Source organism: Halichoerus grypus, chromosome 5 (genome assembly GCF_964656455.1).
Source record: "Halichoerus grypus chromosome 5, mHalGry1.hap1.1, whole genome shotgun sequence".
Taxonomy (NCBI): Eukaryota; Metazoa; Chordata; class Mammalia; order Carnivora; family Phocidae; genus Halichoerus; species Halichoerus grypus.
The window spans coordinates 25,676,531-25,698,404 of NC_135716.1; the positions used below are offsets into that span (position 1 = coordinate 25,676,531).

The 21,874-nt window shown below is 34.5% G+C and overlaps 1 protein-coding gene across 6 annotated transcripts in view; it reads left to right on the plus strand.

Moving 5' to 3' along the window:
- Positions 1-21,874, plus strand: part of CSMD3 (CUB and Sushi multiple domains 3) — a 1,190,044-nt gene that overhangs the window by 604,594 nt on the left and 563,576 nt on the right. For all 6 annotated transcript variants that reach the window (XM_078072078.1, XM_078072080.1, XM_078072079.1 and 3 more), the window contains one exon: positions 21,405-21,508. In XM_078072078.1, coding sequence (XP_077928204.1) covers positions 21,405-21,508 — 104 coding nt within the window. The remainder of the gene's footprint in view (positions 1-21,404; positions 21,509-21,874) is intronic.

Genomic DNA, 21,874 nt, shown 5'->3' on the forward strand with positions numbered 1-21,874 from the left:
TATTCACTACAACCATTCATGGTTTTTGTTCAGACCCATAAAAAACCCACTCAAGGCTCCTCCCCATAAACTCTTCAGTTTATGAAGAGTTTATGGGGCACCCTTGACTGCCACCCATAACACTGCCATCAGAAGCCTTTCCGTATTGTCACTGTTCCAGCATTGCAGCTAGCCTTTTGCCACTTCATTTAGCCTGCCCACTTACAGGCACTGGGTCTTTGTGCCAAGCAGTCAGAGTTTGGGGACCCATGCCAAGCTTCGGTGCCAGGTCTGAAACCTCAGCCAGACATGGAAAGTGTCACTTTTCCGCAGACTGCAGCTGTCTTTTCTGCAAAAAAAGCAGACTCAAGACAAGGATTTATATACAAGTGATCTATTAAAAAAGTACACTCGGGAAACTATTAAGGGAGTGGGGGAAGCAGGATAGGAAAGAAGTTAAACAAAGGTGAAATTTCAGGCAGAATCCAAGCTGCAGCCTGATCCTGTGCCTGTGTAAATTATACCTCAGAGTTTTTTCCAACTCGGTACAAGGGAGCTGGGCTATCTTTCTTCTACGTCCCATAATCATAGGCTAAAGATTAGCCAGGTCCTTTGGGGCTCATGTGCGGGCATAACAGATCCCATAGACTGAAGAAAACCTCCAAAAGACTTGTATCTCTAGGCATTTAGGGGCAAATGAAAATGGAATATAGCAAACAGATAACAGAAAGGACAAGAAACATGTACAGGGATCTGGATGGAGCACTGACAGGATCTGCTGCATTTGAGTAGGAGCCAATGAGAGCCATCCTGAGGCAGCAATTCAGGACAAATCAAAGCCAGGTTAGTAGTCCTACCAAGTCAGGATTCAGAAAGAGCCTAGAAGTGAAGTACAGATCTTGGTATAAAGCAATAGGCTGGAAACCAGGGAAAACAACTAGAAAATTCCTCAAGCCCGGGAAAGTGGTTGTGTTCACCCATTTGTAGGGTATCCCAGCCTTGGAAGTAGGGACGCCACCAAAGGCACTGATCTTGCCAGTGAAATGTGTCTTCTTGTCACATGGTTTATTTAACTGAAATATTTTATTTGAAGTGAATTACTCAGTGTAGGCACAATGAATAGTCATCTAAAAATAAATATCAATAATTAGAAAATAAAAAGAAATATTCCAAAATGTTAAGAGGATTATTCCTGGATAGAGGACCACAGTTATTTTTCCCCCTTTTCTACTAAAAAAAAATTCTGTTAAATTTCAATAATATGTTATATTTTATAATAAAAGCTTGGTTTAAACAATAACAAATTAGTAAAGTGAAAAAGAAAAAAAAATAGCCATAGAATGATTGACATTATTGTTTACTTCTTGCTTCTTGAAACTTTCTCTTCCTCTGGCTTCTTTATTCTCTCATTTCCTGAATTTTCCCCTTCTCTGTCTTTTCCCGGTACTCCTCTTTTCTGCCATCTCCTTAAAATTCAATTTCCTCCATGTTCTGAATTTAAACACTTTTTTTATTATGTATTCTTCTCTTCCTTCACACATCTAAATACAATGTCTAGTGGATTCATTATAGTTCACTGGTATGTCTCAAAGTTGCTTAACTTTCTCTCATCCAAGTTGTCTATTTCTTCTATGGATTATCAGCCAATTTCCCAAATAGTGAATCTTTGTCTCATTTTCATACCATCCTAAACCTATCAATAAATCCAGTGTGAAATTTTATTCTAAAATGAAATGATATCTCCTTTCTTGGTAAAATATTTAAACAGATCTCTGCAACCTCATGGATGAATCCATCAACAACCTGAACTTGTCTTATCTCTCAAAGCCACTGCCCCAACACTCTCCACCAGTACATTACCAGAGCCCTCTAGTTTGGGGGATATGCTGCTCTCTATGCTTGCCTACTCTGTTTGCACCTCCCTTAACTCCTGACAGGATTTATTCCTGGCCGTTCTTTAGCCCTCAACTCATGTTTCACTTTTCATGGAACCCTTTGCCGTCCTCCCACCTAGATTGACTTAGGACCCTACTCTGCATATTGGTCACCAGTTGTCATATTATATCGTAATTATCTGTTTACTCATCTGTTTTCCTTAGTTTCACACTTAATAAAAAAAAAAAACATGTTTGAATCTTTGCATCCTTAACTTCTAGTATTGTAGCTGTCATATGAAAGTTATTCAAATGGATGTTTATTAAAAGAATTGATTAAATATTTCTAGGCAAAAATGTCACTGGTTTATTTACATTTGGTAGCTCTTCTTTGGAACTTTTTGATTCTTCTGAAAAAAAGGAGGCAAAGTATGCAAAATACAACATAGTTTTATTTCATTTATTTTTTTTTACTCCTCCTCCCCCTGCTAACTATTGGGTGTCCCTAACACTTTAACCTCAATATTATAATTGTTTTTGAATGATATGCATAATCAGAGCTGTGCTATATGAAAATTAAGCATAAATATTAAGTGATTCACATAAATAATGACAATTAGTATACTTGATGCAGCCAAGTAAAGTCTTTTGGGGGTTGGCATAAGAGAAGAAAATGGAAGACTGGACGAAGAAATCCTTAATTAGAAGTATCAGGATATCCAGACTTAGTTAGGATTAGGTTTGGCTGTCAGTGACAGAAAACCCCCAATGAGAACATTAAACAAGATATGTATGTGGTCTGTAGGTCATGGTTGCTCTGCTCTAGGAATTCCTCAAGGACTTAGGCTAATTACTACTCTACCATTCCCAGGATGCAGCCTTTGCCTTCAAGTTCCAGAATTGTGTCTCAGGCTCCAGCATGGTGTCTCACACATTCCAGGAAGCAGGATGGGGGAAGTGATAAAGAAGAAGGAGGGCAAAGGACACAGACAAATGCAAGCTATTTCCTAAGAAAGGTTCTTAGAATCAGCTACAACACACACACACACACACACACACACACACACACACACACACACACACACCCCACATAATTTTTACCATAATTTAGCAACATGATCATACTCAACTGCAAGAAAGATGGAAAGTACAGTCTTTTTATTTAGGGTAAGTTAGTACCAGCTAGAAATGCTACTACCATGGAAGAAAGGGTAATAGGATGTTTGGGAAAGGTATGACAATCTCTGTTACAAAATTAGTATGTTAGGTACTATTCTAAGCTCTTTTTATGTATCATCTCACTTAATCTTCCCACTGACTATATGAAGTAATTGCTATTATTATGTCTAATTTATATGTGCAAAAGCAAGTTTAGAGAACTTAAGTGACTTCTCTAAATTTGAAGGTTGAGTGAGTGGCCACACTAAAGAATACTTATAAGAGTTATGATGGTTGGATGATATGATGGTGATGGTTCTATTGCTGCTGTAACAAATTACCATAAACTTTGTGGCTTAGAACAACCCACAGTTGTTACCTTACAGTTCTGTGGGTCAGAAGTTCAGTACAGGTCTCACTACAATAAAATTAAGGTGTCAGCAAGCTCTGTTTTTTTCTGAAAGCTCTAGGGAAGAATGTTTCCTGTTTATTTGTGTTCTTGGAAGAATTCAATTCCTTGTGGTTGTAGGGTCAAGGTACCCAGCTGTTTTGCTGATTCTCAGCTAAGAGCCATTCCCAGCTGTCTTCCTCCATCTTAAAATTCAGCAAAGTCTGTCTAGTCCTTCTGATATCACATTTCTCTGGCACACTCTTCTGCATTCTTCCTCTATTTTTAAGGACTTGTGTGATTAGATTGGGCCCACCTGGGTAATCTAGGATAAATTTTCTATCTCAGAGTCCTTAAACTTAATCACATCTGCAAGTCCCTTTTTAACATGTAAAGAAATTGATTCACAAATTTCCTGGATTAAGGCATGGATGCCATTGGGAGGCCATTATTCTGTCTATCGCAGGTGGGAATGAGGAAGGGCAAAGAAATTGGAGAGCAGAGGGCTTTTAAAGGATGGTGTCTTCATCTAGCAGAAGAGAGCTACTCTAATTAGTTATCAAGATATAGGAAAGTGAGAAAGGCAAATTTTGAAATTTTTGATTTGTGCCCCACTCTGTCACTTTTTTCTTCCCAAAGGGATCCTTTTATCTAAAGACAGATTTAAATATCATTCAGTTCTGAAGTTCCATGCCATTCCTATTTCACACTTTTCACTCTCTATCCCTAGCAGGAGATTATATTAGGATTATAGGAAATAGGGAATAGAAACATTGATGTACATCTTCAGTTGTTAGTGTAGAAAAGTGTAGTGGGTATCCAGTTGAGGTAGCTTTGAGACATAGTATTTTATTCAGGCAGGGAATTCCTTTCCTGCTTCTAAAACTCCTCATCTAAACATCATGGTCTTTAATGGTGAAAAACACGGGCAGAAAGGGAGAGGGCAGTAAAATAGAAAATAAGAAGCTTTTGTTAAAAAGAGACATGAAAACATCTTCAAACTAAACCACATATTTCTTACATCTATTAATTAAAGGGCCAGCCTTTTAATCATCATTCATCTTAAGTGAGAGTTCTGGAATGAGCAGTGTTCTTCCATAATAATGAGAAAGGGAGGGATGGTTATGAATGAGCTTAAAACCTGTCTGACACAAATATTTAACAAATATTTGTTGTCGAATAGCTTGTGTAAATATCTATCTGTGTCAGCAAATATTGTTTGCAATTGTTTATATTATCAAAATCACCTAAATGCAATAATATAATGAATTATAAAAATTTTTTCTTACTTAAGTGAAACAATTTTTAAATAGTTATTTATAATTTACTGTATGCAAGACACTGTACTGGCTTTAAAAATACTTAAGCTGAGTTTATTCATAGCATATGAATGATTCTTTGATAACTTTTTAAACAAGTCTTAATATAGTATAGTTTTTAAGATCATATCTCTTTTCAGTTGTAAAAGTTGTAACTCTTTAAAATCTGTTTTTCTTGTAAAAACCATTATTTTTCTGGTGTATATTTTTGTGCATGAAGAAGTGTAAAGAACCAGGGCTTAAAATCTCTCTTCTTTGGATAAGTTATCTATTTATTCTAGGAAGCATTATATTTCTCTTATTCTTAAAATAACATTTAAATAACTAATTTCTTTTTTTTTAAGATTTTTTTTATTTATTCATTTGAGACACAGAGATACAGAGAGAGAGAGAGAAAGCATGAACAGGGGTGAGGCAGAGGCAGAGGGAGAAGCAGGCTCCCCGCCGAGCCAGAGGCTGGACGTGGGACTCGATCCCAGGACCCCGGGATCATGACCTGAGCTGAAGGCAGACGCTTAACAACTGAGCCACGCAGGCGCCCCTAAATAACTAATTTCTTTGTCACATGCATTTTAGTTAATTCCATAATTACATACCAATATTCTAGACTGCAGTTTTACTAAGGTTAGGTGTAGCTTCCTTTTAACATCTTGAAGACAGAAGCAACACACAGCTTTTTTTTTTTTTTTTTACATAAGAAGTGAATATTTCCACTAACAATTATTGACTTTCAGTATTTTACTTTCTTCTGAAGATCAAGCATCACTTATTGTACAGTTTAGAATAAAAAAATAAGTATTTATTTTACTTCCCTTCTATACTTTTCATCCTTAGTGCTAATATTTCCTCCTATTCTAATATACAATATAAAAGATGCCTATGTATATAAAATATACATTCTGTATAATGGTATAATGAATCACAGATCAGCACCAAAAATTTATCTGAGTTTATGTTTTCTCAGTAGTAAAATAAAAATAATACTGCCTTTCTCATAGAGCTCTTGGAATGATTATATGAGGTAATGCATGTAGTACACCTAGAACAGAGTCTGGAATAAAGGATATGTTTATAAAATGTTGATAATAATCTTACTACTGCTACTAGTACAGTTAGTATGACCACCATCACCGCACCGCACCGCACCGCACCTCCCTATTCCCGGTGAGCTGATGCAGCATGCCTCCGCCACCAGTGTTTGAGCTTAGCTTCCTGCTGCGCAGCTAACACATGCTCTCACACATTTCAGAACTTGGAATATCCTTGTGGAGACTCCCTGCTGATATTAGTCATCAGAAGCCATCAGCAGATGTTTCTAAGAATTCAGAATAGACTTCTGCCAAAAGAGACTGAAAAAGGAACTGGCGAGAACTGTGAGCTTTTGCTTTCTGCCCCGGAGATATTTTACCGCAGAGTAGAAGGTTATCTTAATGACGACCTCGGAGTTATGAGAATCGCAATTACCGTTCTGGGACATCGTTTCCTGCCCCAGCTGCCCAGCACCTCAACAACAGCTGCAGCTAGCTGGTGAGGAGAGCAGAGTGCAGTATTGTTCCTAAGTATCAAGTACTTGCACTTCTTAGCATTATAAGTTGTTTAGCTTCTGGAAATCTTTAACCAATGTGCAGGAGAATCACTTGGAGGATCTGATTATTCTCATACAACCAGAGTCACATATGATGCACATATCATCGAAGTGCACAATTCTGGGTAATCTCTTTGCTCTGTATTACATATCTTGCTTGAATTTCAGCCTCTTCCTGACCTAACCTCACAGCATAACCAATCATATTGTGTGATACCAGGGGAAAAATAGCAGGCAGGAAGCAAAATCTGCAGATACAGGATGTGGTACTGTCTTTTTTTTTTTTCTCTTATGACCTCTTCCATATCCTCTTTATAAACTCTCAGTCTGTGATGATCTCTGTCATACAAGAGCAACCATATAAAATGTCGTATATCTTGGAATGGCCAGATGAGCACCAATATTATAAATTCTAAACTTGTCCCAGGGAATCCTACATTTTCACTGATTAGAAAGTTGGTCTACAATAGAGTCAATAAAAAAAGACTAATTTCTTGCCTTTAGGAAGTTTCCAGCTAGGGCTTTAAATAGAAAATAGAAGAGTAAATGCAGAAATTAACAGTCACAACTTGAAAGAAACACTCTGGATGGAATAAAAAGGAGCCTGCTTAGACTTGTCAGTGAAGACACTTCAGGGCAGGGGAAATTTAAGCCAGTATTGAAGACAAGAGACTTAGCAATGTAAAGAGGAGAGTGTCTGGGGGAGAATTAAAATTGCTTACAAAGGTCCGTGAAGACCCTGCTGTCTCCTAGAACTAAAAAGATGACAAGGGTCCTGTGGCATAGTGGGTAAGAGAATAATTGAAGAAATAGAGGCTGTAGAGCTGAATAAGACCCAGATCATGCCGGGCATTCTGGAATGTATCCAAAAATGGAATGAAAGTATGACCTAACCAGCTGCCCTCTTACTTCATTCAGGTTTCTCTCAAATGTCATCTTCTTTCTTCCTCCATCACTGACCATCTCCATCACTCTCTGTCTCCATGCTTTTTCTTTATAGCACTTCGTAACACTTATGAATATTTCAAGACCTTATATGGCATTATATTATATAATACTTTTCTATCTTTTGTGTATTTCCCCAATGAAGGGAGGAAAGTTTGTCTATATCCCTAGCACTAGAATAGGATATGGTAAAGTGTGGGTTCTAAATTGATATTTATAGAATGAATTAAATAAATTAGAGTGTTTCGGTAGAAGACTTATATTATCTGATTTATGTTTCAATGTAACGTCCAAAAATTAAGTTAGAGGCTTATTAATTGAAGTGCAATTCTCAAAAAAGGAAGCAATAGTATATCTACATCTCCTCACTTTTATCCCAACCCCTTGCCACAAAGAGTATTCATTCATGGACCAGGCATCATTCTTCCTGGATAGCTGTGGCAAACAACAGTGTCAGTAGCAAATAATTCCTATTGTACCCTAACTTCCTGGACTTCTACCTAAATTGCTTACTTGGGAAGATAATTTGGGAGTTAAACAAGGTTTTCCATAGATATTAACTGATAAAAAATCCTTTAATCAATGACTAGAAGAAATTAAATAAACAAAAAGTTGACAACAAACACTATGAATTGAGAAGCTAATATCTAGCATGCTTCCTCTTTGGTGTCATAAGAAAAATGGTAAGAATAAACTGAGGACGAGAATTAGAACCCACTCTATGGTTCATTATATATGTGTATAGTATCTGATTTTTCACTACCATATTTGTGTATTTAGTCATTTTGACCTAATATATTTTTTAAAGATTTTATTTATTATTTATTTGAGAGAGAGCGAGAGTGAGAGAGCACAAGTGTGTGTGTGGGGGGGGGTGGGCAGCAGAGGGAGAGGGAGAAGCAGACTCCTCACTGAGCAGGGAGCCTGATTCGAGGCTTGATCCCAGGACTCAGCGATCATGACCTGAGCTGAAGGCAGACACTTAACTGACTGAACCACTCAGGCACCGCAGACTTAATATAATTTTTAAATAAAGCTTTAAGTCAAATATCATCTGTAAAAATAGATATAGAAAGAGAAATAGAGAGATAAGTACTCTAGATCAAGCTGACCTCATTATTAATGAGGGATAAATCCAGTAAAATCGCCCTTCTTATAAAATTCACTTTAATGAGCCTCATTTATATTTGTTTTCAAAAAAATCTTGGTATGTACAACCTAACATATTACAAATTTGTGTCAAATACCCTCCTAAAACCAAAAACATTATCTGTAAGTATTCTCTTCAAAATTCTTAAGTTGAAGTTGATAATTTACATGCATTATGAAATTTATATCCTTGAGTAGCTAAGCATAAATAAATGACAGAAAAGAACCAACAATTTTGTATGTTGTATTATAGATTTAATATTTGATGCATTTTTTCATTTTTATGTAGCTTCTTCCCTTCAGTGAAACATTTGTAGTGCCATATTTAATCTATCATTGTTACGTACCAGCAAACCCCTAAAGGGGAAGAACAGTGTACAGATATAAAAGGCATAAAAAATAAAACAAAGCTGAAGGCTTTTATCATTCCGTCAGTATCTTCCTGCGTCTCCAGACTCCCCTTCCCCAATCTCTAAAATACGAGCCCTTGTAAGATTTGAAACTATTAACTGATGCTGGCAGCAAAGTGGGTAAAACTAAAGAATTCCTTAGGCTGGCACTTCTCTTTTTGAATGGTCTAGTCGAGTCTTAGACTATATCTTCTATAATAAAAAATCCGAGTATAATACTACAGTTCATAATCTTTCTGGAATATGAGTGATTAATGCTTTCCTCTAACATGAAATTAGTTTGAAATGAATAAATGTTGGATTTGCATGTGTCATATTTAAGACTTTTATATCTTAAAATATTTACCTGTTTCACAAATTTCATGTGTATTTACCTTTGTATATTTCCTTTTTACAAAGAGAAGCAAATTCAAATGATTACTAGTTATTTAACATTAATTTTCCATATTCACATGTAATACTTATATAATACATATCACAAAAACAGTCAAATTTTAGGATTATTCTAAAATACTTGTTTTTAAAACAAATACACTACATATTCTGCTTTGTCTAAATTAGACTTTATACCCAATAAAATTTGATTAAATAGTCCTGTGAAGCATAGCTTTTTTTAATAAAGATTTATTTATTTGAGAGATAATGTGCAGGGGGAGGGGCTGAGGGAGAATCTCAAGCAGACTCCCACTCAGCCCAGAGCCCCATGCAGGGCTCCCGGAGGGGCTTGATCCCATCACTGGCTCTGAGATCATGATCCCAGCAGAAACCAAGAGTCCCATGCTCAACCTACTGAGCCACCCAGGCTCCCCAAAGCATAGATTTTTGAGTTGGCTTTTGAATAGTGCTTTTTTCATTCATTCATTCATTCATTCATTCATTCATTTAAGTAATCTCTACACCCAACATGGGGCTCAAACTCATGACCCCGAGATCAAGAATTGCATGCTCTTCTGACTAAGCCAGGCACCCCATTGAATAATGTCTTTATATATGTATAAAAAGAGGAAAGGGGAAAAATTACCATAATCATTTTTATTTGGGGTAAAGAAATCCAGATTGAGTTTACTCTTCTCAACACCTACTTTCACACCCAAGTTTAGGTCTTGATCTCTGTAACTCTGCCCGGCTCTTCTTCAAATTCAGATTGTTCCCACTGCCAAATGGAGCATATGAAAAACAATTACAACCCTGTCAACACTATAATCAAAACTCATTATTTGCTGCTCCTCATTTAGAAGATAAAGTTCAAAGTCCATTACATGATGGGGTCTCTCCCTCCATCTTTAGCTTTCCTTCTCAACATTTCATGTTTCACAGTTTATATTACAGAAACAAAAAAGAATATTTTTTCCACTGTGACATTTTCATGCCCTCCCCTAGAAAGTTCTTAATCAATTCTCATCTTTACTTTACTTTGTACTGCCTTGGGATTCCCTCTTTGAGGAAATCTTTCCACTTTATGCTCCAGTTGGATTGGATGGCTCTCCTCTCTGCTTCCATGTGACACTGTGTGTCCATATCCCAAAGCACATAAGATGGGGTATAGTCTTTATCTTGTTTTGTCTTGTCTCCCCATTGGACTGCGATCACCAAGGCCTGGAAAGTATATGAAAAAAGAAGTGCTTTAATTAGATGTCAAACTGATTATGTAACTTGGCATTGCATACCTTAAACTTAATTAAACTCTGTGTATCTTATACATATGCATATATTATGCATTCTGGATTTCCTCACCTGGTAGCAAAAATACTTGTTAATATCTGAGTGAATTATTGTCATTCTGAAACAAACATAATGGAGAAAAGCTACTTCCAGGAAGATAAATTCTTAGCAGCATAGAGTTTGGGGAAGGTCCTCTTCTCTTTGACTCATAGTGGGGTTTTCAAAAAAAGAACTTCATTTTCAAGATCATGGTGAACAGATGTGAACAGCTGTTTTATGATGATTACCTTATCGTGGCTAATAATAGCTGCCATCTATGAGGGTCTACTCTGCATAAAGCACAGTATGTGTCTTTTACAAACTTTGTTTAATGGAATGCCTACTTCAACTTTAGGCAGTATGAATTATGAGCACTCTTTTATAGATATCAGAGATTTTCCCCAAATAATATAACATTCTTTGACAAAGATGAGACTTAAAATCCAGGCGTTGCCCAGGCCCTTAACTATATCACCCTGGTCTCACTAATGAGTATAGCTTGGTATTAATATTAAAGCATCATTAATTTATTTATTTAAACATCATCGAAGATTTATTTGAAAGTTATGCTAATTATTTTAGTACAGAATGTTTTATACAATGGTCAGCAGCTAGAGAAATACTGAGGAATTTCATCAGCTTTCAGATTTATGTTGATGCAAAGAAAATACAGATATTACCATGGAAGATAAAATAGCTGAAACCAATCTATGCTTCCTATACTTTTATTCCAAGGAATTGACATAATAATAGTTTTTAGATTTCAGAACTTATCTCCTCTTGCCATCACTATTTAAGACATAAGACATATGCCCCACGTCAAAGGACATATTTACAAACTGTGTTATTATAAATCAGGTATTTGGCAGACAGACAATATTTTCTATATTGTAGATCTTTACAATGCAAATGCAAAATACTGCGATGTTTAAGCATATGGATTGTGATATTAGGCCAACCTGCTTCCGACTTTTGGGAGGATTTTTTCTATTGGATGTTGCTGCTCTAGGACTTCAGTGCCATTCTGTATTACAAGCAGTATTACTCCTCAAACTGGATGTTTCTATTTCTTTTGCAGCCCTCTGCCAGGATAGTTGGGGAAGCTTAGATCTCATGCCTATACTCTAAATGCAATTAGCGATAGAGAACAGAATATCTGACCTTATTGGGAACTATGCTGTGCTTCTTACCAAGATTCTTAATTCTTCAAACACTAGGTAGATATTCAAATGCTGAATGGCCAAACTAATGTGCAAATATACACTACAGAAACTTTAGGATTAAAATAAAGCAATACATATATGGTACTGAGCCTAGTGACTCACACAATATAAATACTTGTTAATATTTCAAATTTCATGGGTAATGGATATAAAGTATATAATTTAGTGGGAATTCTACATGACTTCATGAAACTTAGTAATGTAGAAGTCATGTTTTTAAATACTCTGTGAATGATACAGAGAATAAAAATTATGAGACTTAAGTTATATACCACTTCTTTCAAAGTACCTTATGAAAACTTATATCTTAAGCATTATGGGAAATGGATCTACTAAGTATTTAATATCTAATGCTGTTTACAGATTTCTAACTTCTGGAAAGCGATGTTAAAATGCATGAGATTATTCTTAATTGACTACATGAGTAGCTTAAAAGTTTTTAACATAATTCTCAATAAGCAGCACTATATAAGCCATTTGGAGTCATTACTCTACAAATGGAAGTCAAGAGAGTGGCTTATTTGATTAAAAGAAATCAAGACAATTATAGATTACTTCTATGTTTCAGGGGCATATTTTATTATCACAACTTTTTTTCGGCAGTCCCATGAGCTAAATGCAGTTGTCTTTTCCCACCCACAAATAATAATTAGGAACAAATAAGAGATGCAAATATATGACACTTCTTTCTCTATAAACATGCATTATATTCTTCCAATTTCCCTAGTAAATATTTCAGCCCTACTACCAACTAAACATGTAGGGAAAGTGTTCATGTTACATTGATGAGTATTTGTTGATTTTTTATTAACTTTGCATTTCATTTCCACATTAAACAAAAATAAAGGGATAGAAAATGTCTATTTGGTCAATTCCATATTAAAGGAGAATCCATAAAAGAAAATTTCTTGTCAGACTCCTGATGTTACTTATTACATTCTTGTGTAAACAAAGTTTTTTGTTATTGTTTTGTTTTTCCAAATTATCTTTATACCTTCTAATTTTTTTCTTTTGGAAATATTTCAGTGTAGTATTTTTAAGTTTATTACAATTTTTTATGTATATTAAAGTCTGAAGTTGAGGCAAAATTTTTATTTTTTAATGCATAGATTTTACTTCTAAAAGTCTATTCCAGTAAAAATATTTAAACTAAGTCTACATGAATCAAATTAAAATGAATGCATTCTACAAATTCAATCAGACTATTCCAGCTTCTCAGTGATTGGGTGTCATTGAAACTGTTCAAGAATTACAAGTGTCTAAAATTTCAAGTGACAGCTCAGTGGTTAAGTGCTTATCTGAAAGTATATGGACTAGTTAGTAATTAATTCATCACTTAATTTAAAATGAAGTAGGGTTCCCATTGTTACATATATACATGCATGAATCTCAGTTACAATTCAGGCAAAATAAAATCTACCATTAAATGGGTGTCTAAATCCTTTGGGACATGATTATACAATAATGACTGTCAAGGGTTTGACATAGAAATAGCAATCAAACTATCAGTCATTTATTTGATACCTAATTTGTCTCTATTAGCTGATTAGGCTTTTAAAGGCATAAAAAGGAAGCATTCCCTAATTTTAAATGCAATATATTGTGCAATGGTCTGGGGTAAAGTGGATCTTGGGATTTCTTCTTCTAGTAAGATGACAGATGAGGTACTCTCAGAGGTCCTCCCACTGAAAAACAAGAAACATATTTTTCAGTGCATTTCTGGTTTACAAGAAAACAAAGAAAATCTAACAAGGCTATGCATTGATACTGTACACACACACATAAATATATACACACATAATGAAAAGAACATCAGTTAAAATGAAAATAGAAGATGAAATGGGAAGAAAGCTTGGTTTTCCTTGGAGCAGATGGCAATAAATCTCTGGAATGAGAAGACTAAGACTGGGGCCTAGTCTGCTTGGATCAATAGGTGAAGAAGCTAAACATGAAATATAGCATTTAGTTAAAACCCTCAGAGAATGTTAAAATGGCACCAGCTTGGTAGTAACTCTTGGATCCAATTAGCATAAAATGAATAAAATTATACCCAATTTAGGGCCTCAGGATTCTCAAGGCTTAAGCTCAAATAAATATGGTTTTACTATTAAATATAACTAAACACATCGGGAAGCAAGCTATCATGAATGAGTCACTAGAAGTAACAGAGTTTTTTTGGGAAATGAGGGCATTTGAAAACCCTCCAGTATATGGTAGAATTTAGAAAGTCACATGCATGTGCAGGACAAGGCACATGTTCAGAAGACCTGAGAAGACCTTAAGCTTTCACCACTAGCTGATCTATATGCCCAGTGTAAACATCAAGTGAAGGCTAAGGAGAATTGTGAATGGTCTGGCTGAGTATTAAAAGAGTGTCCCAGCACTGAGCCAATCCTTAAAGACTGGGGTAGGTGTTGTCATGGCCTGAATATTTGTGTCTACTTAAAATTCATGTGTTGAAATCTTAATGCCCAATATGATGATATTAGGAGGTGGGCTTTTGGGAAATGCTTAGGTCCAGAGGATGAAAAAAAAAGGATTTCCATGGATGAGGAAGCTTGCTTTCACCAGACACTGAATCAGCCAGCAGCTTGATCATAGACTTCCCAGCCTCAAGAACTGTGATAAATTTCTATTGTTTATAAGCCAACCAGTTTATGGTACTTTGTTATAGCAGCCTAAATATACTTAAAATGATTATTTTTTAAGCTCCTTGTATTAAAAAAAAAAAAATTCCAGGCAAAACATTGTATGGAGACAAGTTAAACTTTCAACAATCAAGAACAGCAAATCCTGGAGAAGGGAGAGAATCTGATTTCCAGAGTTACTGCATTATAATATTCAAATGTCCAGTTTCAGCAACAACAGAATAATCACAAAGCATACAAAGAAGCAGGAAGGTATGACCATTCAAAGGAACAAAATGTTTTGACAGAAACCATCCCTGAACAAGTTCAGTCATTGAACTTATTAAACAAATTTATAATGATTACATTAGTTATGCTCAAAGAACGTGGACAAAGAATTAAAGGGAACCACAATAATGATATATGAATAAAATGGGAATATCAATAAGGAGACATAAATTATTAGAAGAATCCAAATAGAAATTTTGGGAATTTAAAATACAATAACTGAAATAAAAAACTAACTACAGAAGTTCAATAGCAGATTTGATCAGGCAGAAGACAGAATTAGTAAACTTGAACAATTTTTGGACAACTGAAATTATCCAGTCTGAAAAATAAAAGGAAAAAAAAATAATGAAAAAAAAATAATGAAATGGGCAAAAGAGACCTGCGAGATATGAATAAGTGAGCCAAAAAATATACTATGAGAATCCCATAGGGAAAGATGAAGAAGGAATATTTGAAGAAATAATGGTCAAAAACTTCCCAAATGTGAGTAATACTTGAATCTACATATCCAAGAAGCTCAAGAAATTCCAAGATAAACTCCAAGATAAACTCTAAGAGTTTCATACATGGACACGTCATAGTCAAATTGCCGAAAGGTATAGACAAAGAGAATCTTGAAAGCATTAAGAAAGAAGTCACTGGTCATGTGCAAGAAATCAAAAAATATTAACAGCTGATTTTTAAAAAGAAAAAGACATGGAAACCAGAAAGCAGTAGGATGACATATTTAAAGGATGAAAGGACAAAAATGTAAAGCAAGAATTTTATATCTGTCAAAACTATCCTTCAAGAATGAAGGTGAAATCAAGATATTTCCAGATAAATAAAAGCCAAAAAGCTCAGAAATAAATCCTCACATCTAGGGTCAATTGATTTTTGATAAAGGTATCAAGACCATTCAATGGGGCAGGAATTATTGCTTCAACAAATGGTGATTGAGAAACTGGATAGTCACATACAAAAGAATGAAATTGGATCTTTACTTGTACTATATACAAAAAATAACTCAAAATGGGTAAAAGACCTCTATTTAAGGGTTTAAACTGTAAAATTCCTAGAAGAAAACGTGGAGGAAATTTTGCCAAATAGATTTGATCATGATTTCTTAAATATGACAGCAAAAGCATAAGTAACAAAAACAACAAAAGAAAAATTAGATTTTGTTACATTAAAAGCTTTAGTCATCAAAGAACACTATCATAAGAGTGAACAGACTCCCACACAATGTGAGAAAATATTTGCAAAGCATATATCTGTTAAGAAACTAATATTGTGATGGGCACTGGGTGTTCTATGCAACTAATGAATCATTGAACACTACAACAAAAACTTATGATGTACTATATGCTGGCTAACTGAACATAATAAAAATAAATAAAGTGTAAAAAAAAGAAACTAATATTGAGAGTATATAAAGAGGTTTTACAAATCAGTAACAATAAAACAAACAACCCAATTTAAAAATGGGTAAAAGACTTGAATCACCAATTCTCCAAAGAAGATATGCAAATAGCCAATAAATACATGAAAAGATGTTCGATATTATTAGTCATTAGAGAAATGCAATCAAACCCAATAATAGGCCACTTCACACCTACTAGGATGACTATAATAAAAACAAAATAAAAATAAGCAACACGCCTACTAGGATGACTACAATAAAAACAAAACAAAAAATAACAACTGTTGAGAATGTGGAAAAACTGGAATCCTCATGTATTGCTGGTGGGAATTTAAAATGTTGCAGGCACTCTGGAAAGTAGTTTGGCAGTTCTGCAAAAAGTTAAACATAGAATCAATATATGACCCAGAAATTCCACTCCAAGGTATATACTCCAAATAATTGAAAACAAATATTCAAACATTTACTTGTATACCAATCTTCATAGTAGCAATATTCACAAAAGGCAAAAGATAGACACATCGCAAGTGTCTATCAATAGAGTGATGGTTAAACAAAATGAGCTATATACATACAATGGAATATTATTCGGCCATGAAAAGGAATACATTTGCTACAATATGGATGAATCTCAAAGATCTTATGCTAAGTGAAATAAATCAGACACAAGAAGACAAATATTGTATAATTCTACTTATATAAAATACTTCTAATAGGCAAATTTATAGAGATAGATAGCATGTTAGAAATTACCAATGGCTGGGGAAAGGGAAAATGAGGAGTTATTGCTTAATAGTAACAGGGTTTTTGTTTGATGTAATGAAAAACTTTTGGAAACAGTGGTAATTGTTGTACAACCTTATGAGCATAATGCCACCAAATTGTACACTTTAAAAAATGGTTAAAAGCATAAATTTTTTTCACATATATTACCATAATAAAAAATAGTAAAAATAGAGAAAACACATTTAAATAATATTAGAAATAGAAACAGGACAAAAGTCCAGACTTAGCATAGACTAAAAGAAAGTGAATAACTACATGACAATGAGTTTGAAAACTTTCTGAATGTTGAAATGTTTCTGGGAAAATTGAACTTACTTAAATTGACTCAAGGGAAAACAAACCCAAAAGCCTGAATAATTCTAAAAGTAAAAAATAAATTAGACCAGCAGTAAAAGCTTAACTACTGCTCCCCAGAAAGTGGCTTAGATATTTTTACAAGATAGTTCTTTTTATTTTGAAAGGTTTTATTTATTTATTTGAGAGAGCATGAGTGGGGTGGTAGAGGCAGAGGGAGAGGGAGAAGCAGATTCCCTGGTGAGCAGGGAGCCCAACCCTGAGATCATGACCTGAGCCGAAGGCAGGTGCTTAACCAGTTGAGCCATCCAGCTGCCCCTTACAGGATAGTTCTATCCAACTTTCAAAAAAATAAATTATTCTAAAATTGACAGAAGCTTTTCCATAATGGAAATGAAAGTATCCATGTGTCAATTCATTTGATGAAAAATTTTGATACTAAATCAGCAAGAAAAACCAGAGAAGAAAACCTCCTTGTGTTCATGAAGTATAATTACCTCAATAATATTCTTAATGGTGAAATATTAGAAGAATTTCCTTTTAAATGAGCTACAACTTAATGAGGCCAACTATAACCTATTCTATTAAACATTGTATCAGAGATCCAGGGCAGTTAAGATACAAGAAATAAAGTCACTCAGAGAAAGACAATTATTATAAGAAACAGTGCAGAAGATCATGGCAGAAGGGAGAGAAAAATGGAATGGGAAGAAATTAGGGAGAAAAACCATGAGAGACTCTTAACTATGAGAAAGAAACTGAGGGTTGCTGGAGAGGAGGTAGGTGGGGGAATGGGGTAACAGGGTAGTGGGCATTAAGGAGGGCACGTGATGTGATGAGCACTGGGTGTTATATGCAACTGATGAATTATTGAACTCTACATCTGAAACTAATGATGTTCTATATGTTGGCTAATTGAATTTAAATTTTTTAAAAAATGTAAAAGAAATGAAGAATAAACAAGAGGAGCACCTCGGCAGTTGGCTAACCCTCCTACTCTTGGTTTCAACTCAGGTCCCGATTGAGCCCTGTGTTGGGCTCCATGGAAGTGGGCTTAAGACTCCCTCTCCCTCTGCTCCGCCCCACCCCCGTACTCTCTCCCTCTCTCTAAAATAAGTAAATAAATAAATAGGATAGACAAGAATCTAAATTGTTGTTTACAGAAGATATGCTTGTTATATACAAAACTAAAAATAATTTACAAATAATAATAATAGGGAAAAATAATAGGAAAGTCTTATGAAGTCACCTAAATGTGAGCTCAATAAGCAAAAATAAATTTCCTGTCTATATACAAACAATGAAAAGGTGAAAATATAAAGTTACATACCATTTGAAATGACAAAAAAAATGAATCGATTGAGTTGCCAACTCTTCATTTCAGCTCAGGTCATGATCTCAGGGTGGTGAGATCAAGCCTCGCATCAGGCTCCACACTCAGCAGGGAGTCTGCTTGGGATTCTCTCCCTCCGCCCCTCCCCCGCTCATGTGCTCGCTCGCGCGCGCGCGCTCTCTCTCTAAAGTAAATAAATAAATCTTTTTAAAAACAACAAAAAGTGACAAAAAAAATAGTTTTCAAAATGTGTATAGAAAAATGGAGTATCTGACTCATAAGATAGTCTTATTTTATAGCAACAACAGTTAAGCCAATTTCTGTTGGTTTAGGGACATACAAACTGACCAAAAGAACACAATGTAAAGCTCCCAAACCAACGTCTTCATATATAGACTCTTGATATATGTCAGTCTGTCATGCGGATCACTGGGAAAAGGAGGTCTATTTATTCAATTAATATTGAGGCAACTGCTTATTTATATTGGAGTTTTGAAAAAGGAATTCTGTGCTAGTTTTCTATTATTGCATATTTGTCTACTTCACACATTTTTTGAAAGTCAATTCCCCAAAAATAAAAATTTGAAGAAAATATCTTTATGACCATGAGTCATAGGCAATGCAAGTGTTACTTAAAAAATAATAGATTAAAAGTTCCACTTTAGTAAAATTAGTAATTTCTTCTTATCAAAAGATTTAAAAAAGAAAATTAAAAAAGCAAGCTATAAATATGGAGAAGATATTGCAACACACATAGCATGTAGTAGATTAGTATCCAGAATATATAAAGCTGATCTCAACTAGTGAGTCAGACTCAATGGTATATTATGAATGGTGTATTATGAATGAATTACAGGTAGAACAAAGATATTGATCTTAGCTCTCTGTGAGGCAGAGCAGGGCCTGGATAAAAAACTTCCATTACAAACAGCCTCATCTGCTTACCTCAATGTGTCTTAAATATTACTCTTTCCTATGTGTGCTATAAAGGAAACATGGTGGGAATCACTGATATAAAGAATTGTGCAATCAATAACAAGCAGTCCAGGGGCACCTGGGTGGCTCAGTTAGTTAAGCATTTGACTCTTGATTTTGGCTCAGGTCATGATCTGAGGGTTGTGAGATCAGGCCCCACGTCAGGCTCCGCACTGGTCGTGAGACCCACTTGGGATTCTCTCTCTCCCTCTTTCTCTGGCCCTCCCCACCAATAATAAATAAACAAGCAGTCAAGTGAAAAATAGCCAAAATACATATAGTCATGTCACAGAAAAGAAAACATAAATGACATACATATAAAAATATATACAGCTTAATTGTTAAGAAAATACAAAAGATCACTTTTCACACTGTCTAGATTGGCAGAAATAATGAAATCTAATGTACAAAAGTTGTGAGCATTTATTTATTTATTTATTTATTTAAATGTTTTATTTATTTATTCATGAGAGTCAGAGAGAGAGAGGCAGAGGGAGAAGCAGGCTCCCTGCCTAGCAGGTAGCCTGATGTGGGACTCGATCCCAGGACCCTGGGATCATGACCTGAGCTGAAGGCAGACGCTTAACCATCTGAGCCACCCAGGCGCCCATTTGTGAGCATTTAAGTTAGTAGAATAATTTTGGGAAACCTTATGGTACAATATCATGAAATTGAATTTTTGCTTATTTTCCAGAAATTACAATTCTAAGCATATAACCTAGAGATACACATTTGAACCAGAAACTGTTTAATAGTGTTCATAACCATGTTGTTTATAATGGCAAAAAAAACCACAAAAACAACCTAAATCTCTACTGATAGGCAATTATCAATTGAGAGTATCTATATGTAACTTAGTGCAGAACAGGGAAACATTTTTTTTTTAACTGCAGCCATGTAAAATGTACAATTCAATGTTTTTATATATTCTATATTTAAACTTGACAAAAATAATTGCTTTAGTCAATGTTGATATAAAACCATTAAAAAAATTAAGAGCGAAGGCATAATAAAAAAAATTGTTATAAAGCTTAAAAAAGCCAGAATATAAAAGCTCTCATTTTTTAGAATTTCTTTTTATATTATCAAGGTAACAAATAGTTATGAAAATTATTAGAGAGATGGCTTTTTAATTTATTCTTTACTAAAATTGGTGACCCCGGGCATTCATTTTTTTTAAATCTGATGATGAATATTATTTTATTATTAACTGTTTTTTGCTCAAGGCATGATTATATATGACAGTATTTATGTAATTTCTTCCTGTACTGATTCTTAATTACATTATTATTTAATATTGTATTAGGTTCCTAATTTAAGAATTGCAATTTTATTAAATATGAATTTTTGCATAGATGTACAAACAATGTATGAATGCATGAGTATGTTTTAGTAAGAAATAATACTAAATTACTTATTGTGGTATAATTTGCTCCCAGTTTTGCTAGCATGTTATAATACATCTGAGGGATTCTGTTACCAAAAGATACACAAAAATAAATCTGATACCTTTAAATCTGGTGATCTAGATTCAAATTTAGTTCTAACGTCTAACGTTTTTAAGCTTTACTATTTAATGGAAATAGCACACTCTGAGTTTTTTCATGTTAGCTTTATAAAAATATATGCAAATGTATGGAAACCACTCTCCACCTACATGTACTTTTTATAAAGCTGTCTCAAAGTAGATTTGCATTAATCATGCTTCAAATAAGAGTGTTTTATAAACAGAAGCCATGCCATTTCATTGAAAAATTATTACAGAAGGTACATTACAGCAAATAAAAATCATATGAAAATTATAATGATTGAATTTTAGGAATAGTTCGATATGATCTGTTGCCATGGTATTTATATAGATAAGTACAGTAAGTCTGATATGCATTTTAAATGTTTTCTGCCCAAACTTTTATTTTTATGACATATTGCAATATATTTGAGATGTTTGTTTCTGTTTGTTGCTAGGTTATACAGATAAATTTTGAAGAATTTGATCTGGAGATTGGCTATGATACCTTGACGATTGGTGATGGAGGTGAAGTTGGAGACCCCAGGACAGTGCTCCAAGTGTAAGTGTTCACCATCTCATTCTTGACTTTGCCTATCAGGTCTTTATTAAATTTTATCCTTTTATTCTTTTTTCTTTTATTTTTTTAGTTGGTCCCTCCCACTACTACCAACAGAAGAAGCATAGTATCTTGGTTATTATAATCAACCTACATACAGTATTTATTAGTTCTTCAGCAAGGTTTAAGGTACTCGATCCAAACAGAATTTTTAGAATCCATTGCCAGACAGAAGCCTGTCAGAAATGGAAACTCACAGTAAAATTGCAGAGTGGTTGATTAGGGTTTATTTTGGAAAATACCCTTGCCTTTAAGAGTTTAAAAAAGGAATGAAAAAATAAGTATAAAATGGGTCCCGGGGGACTCTGA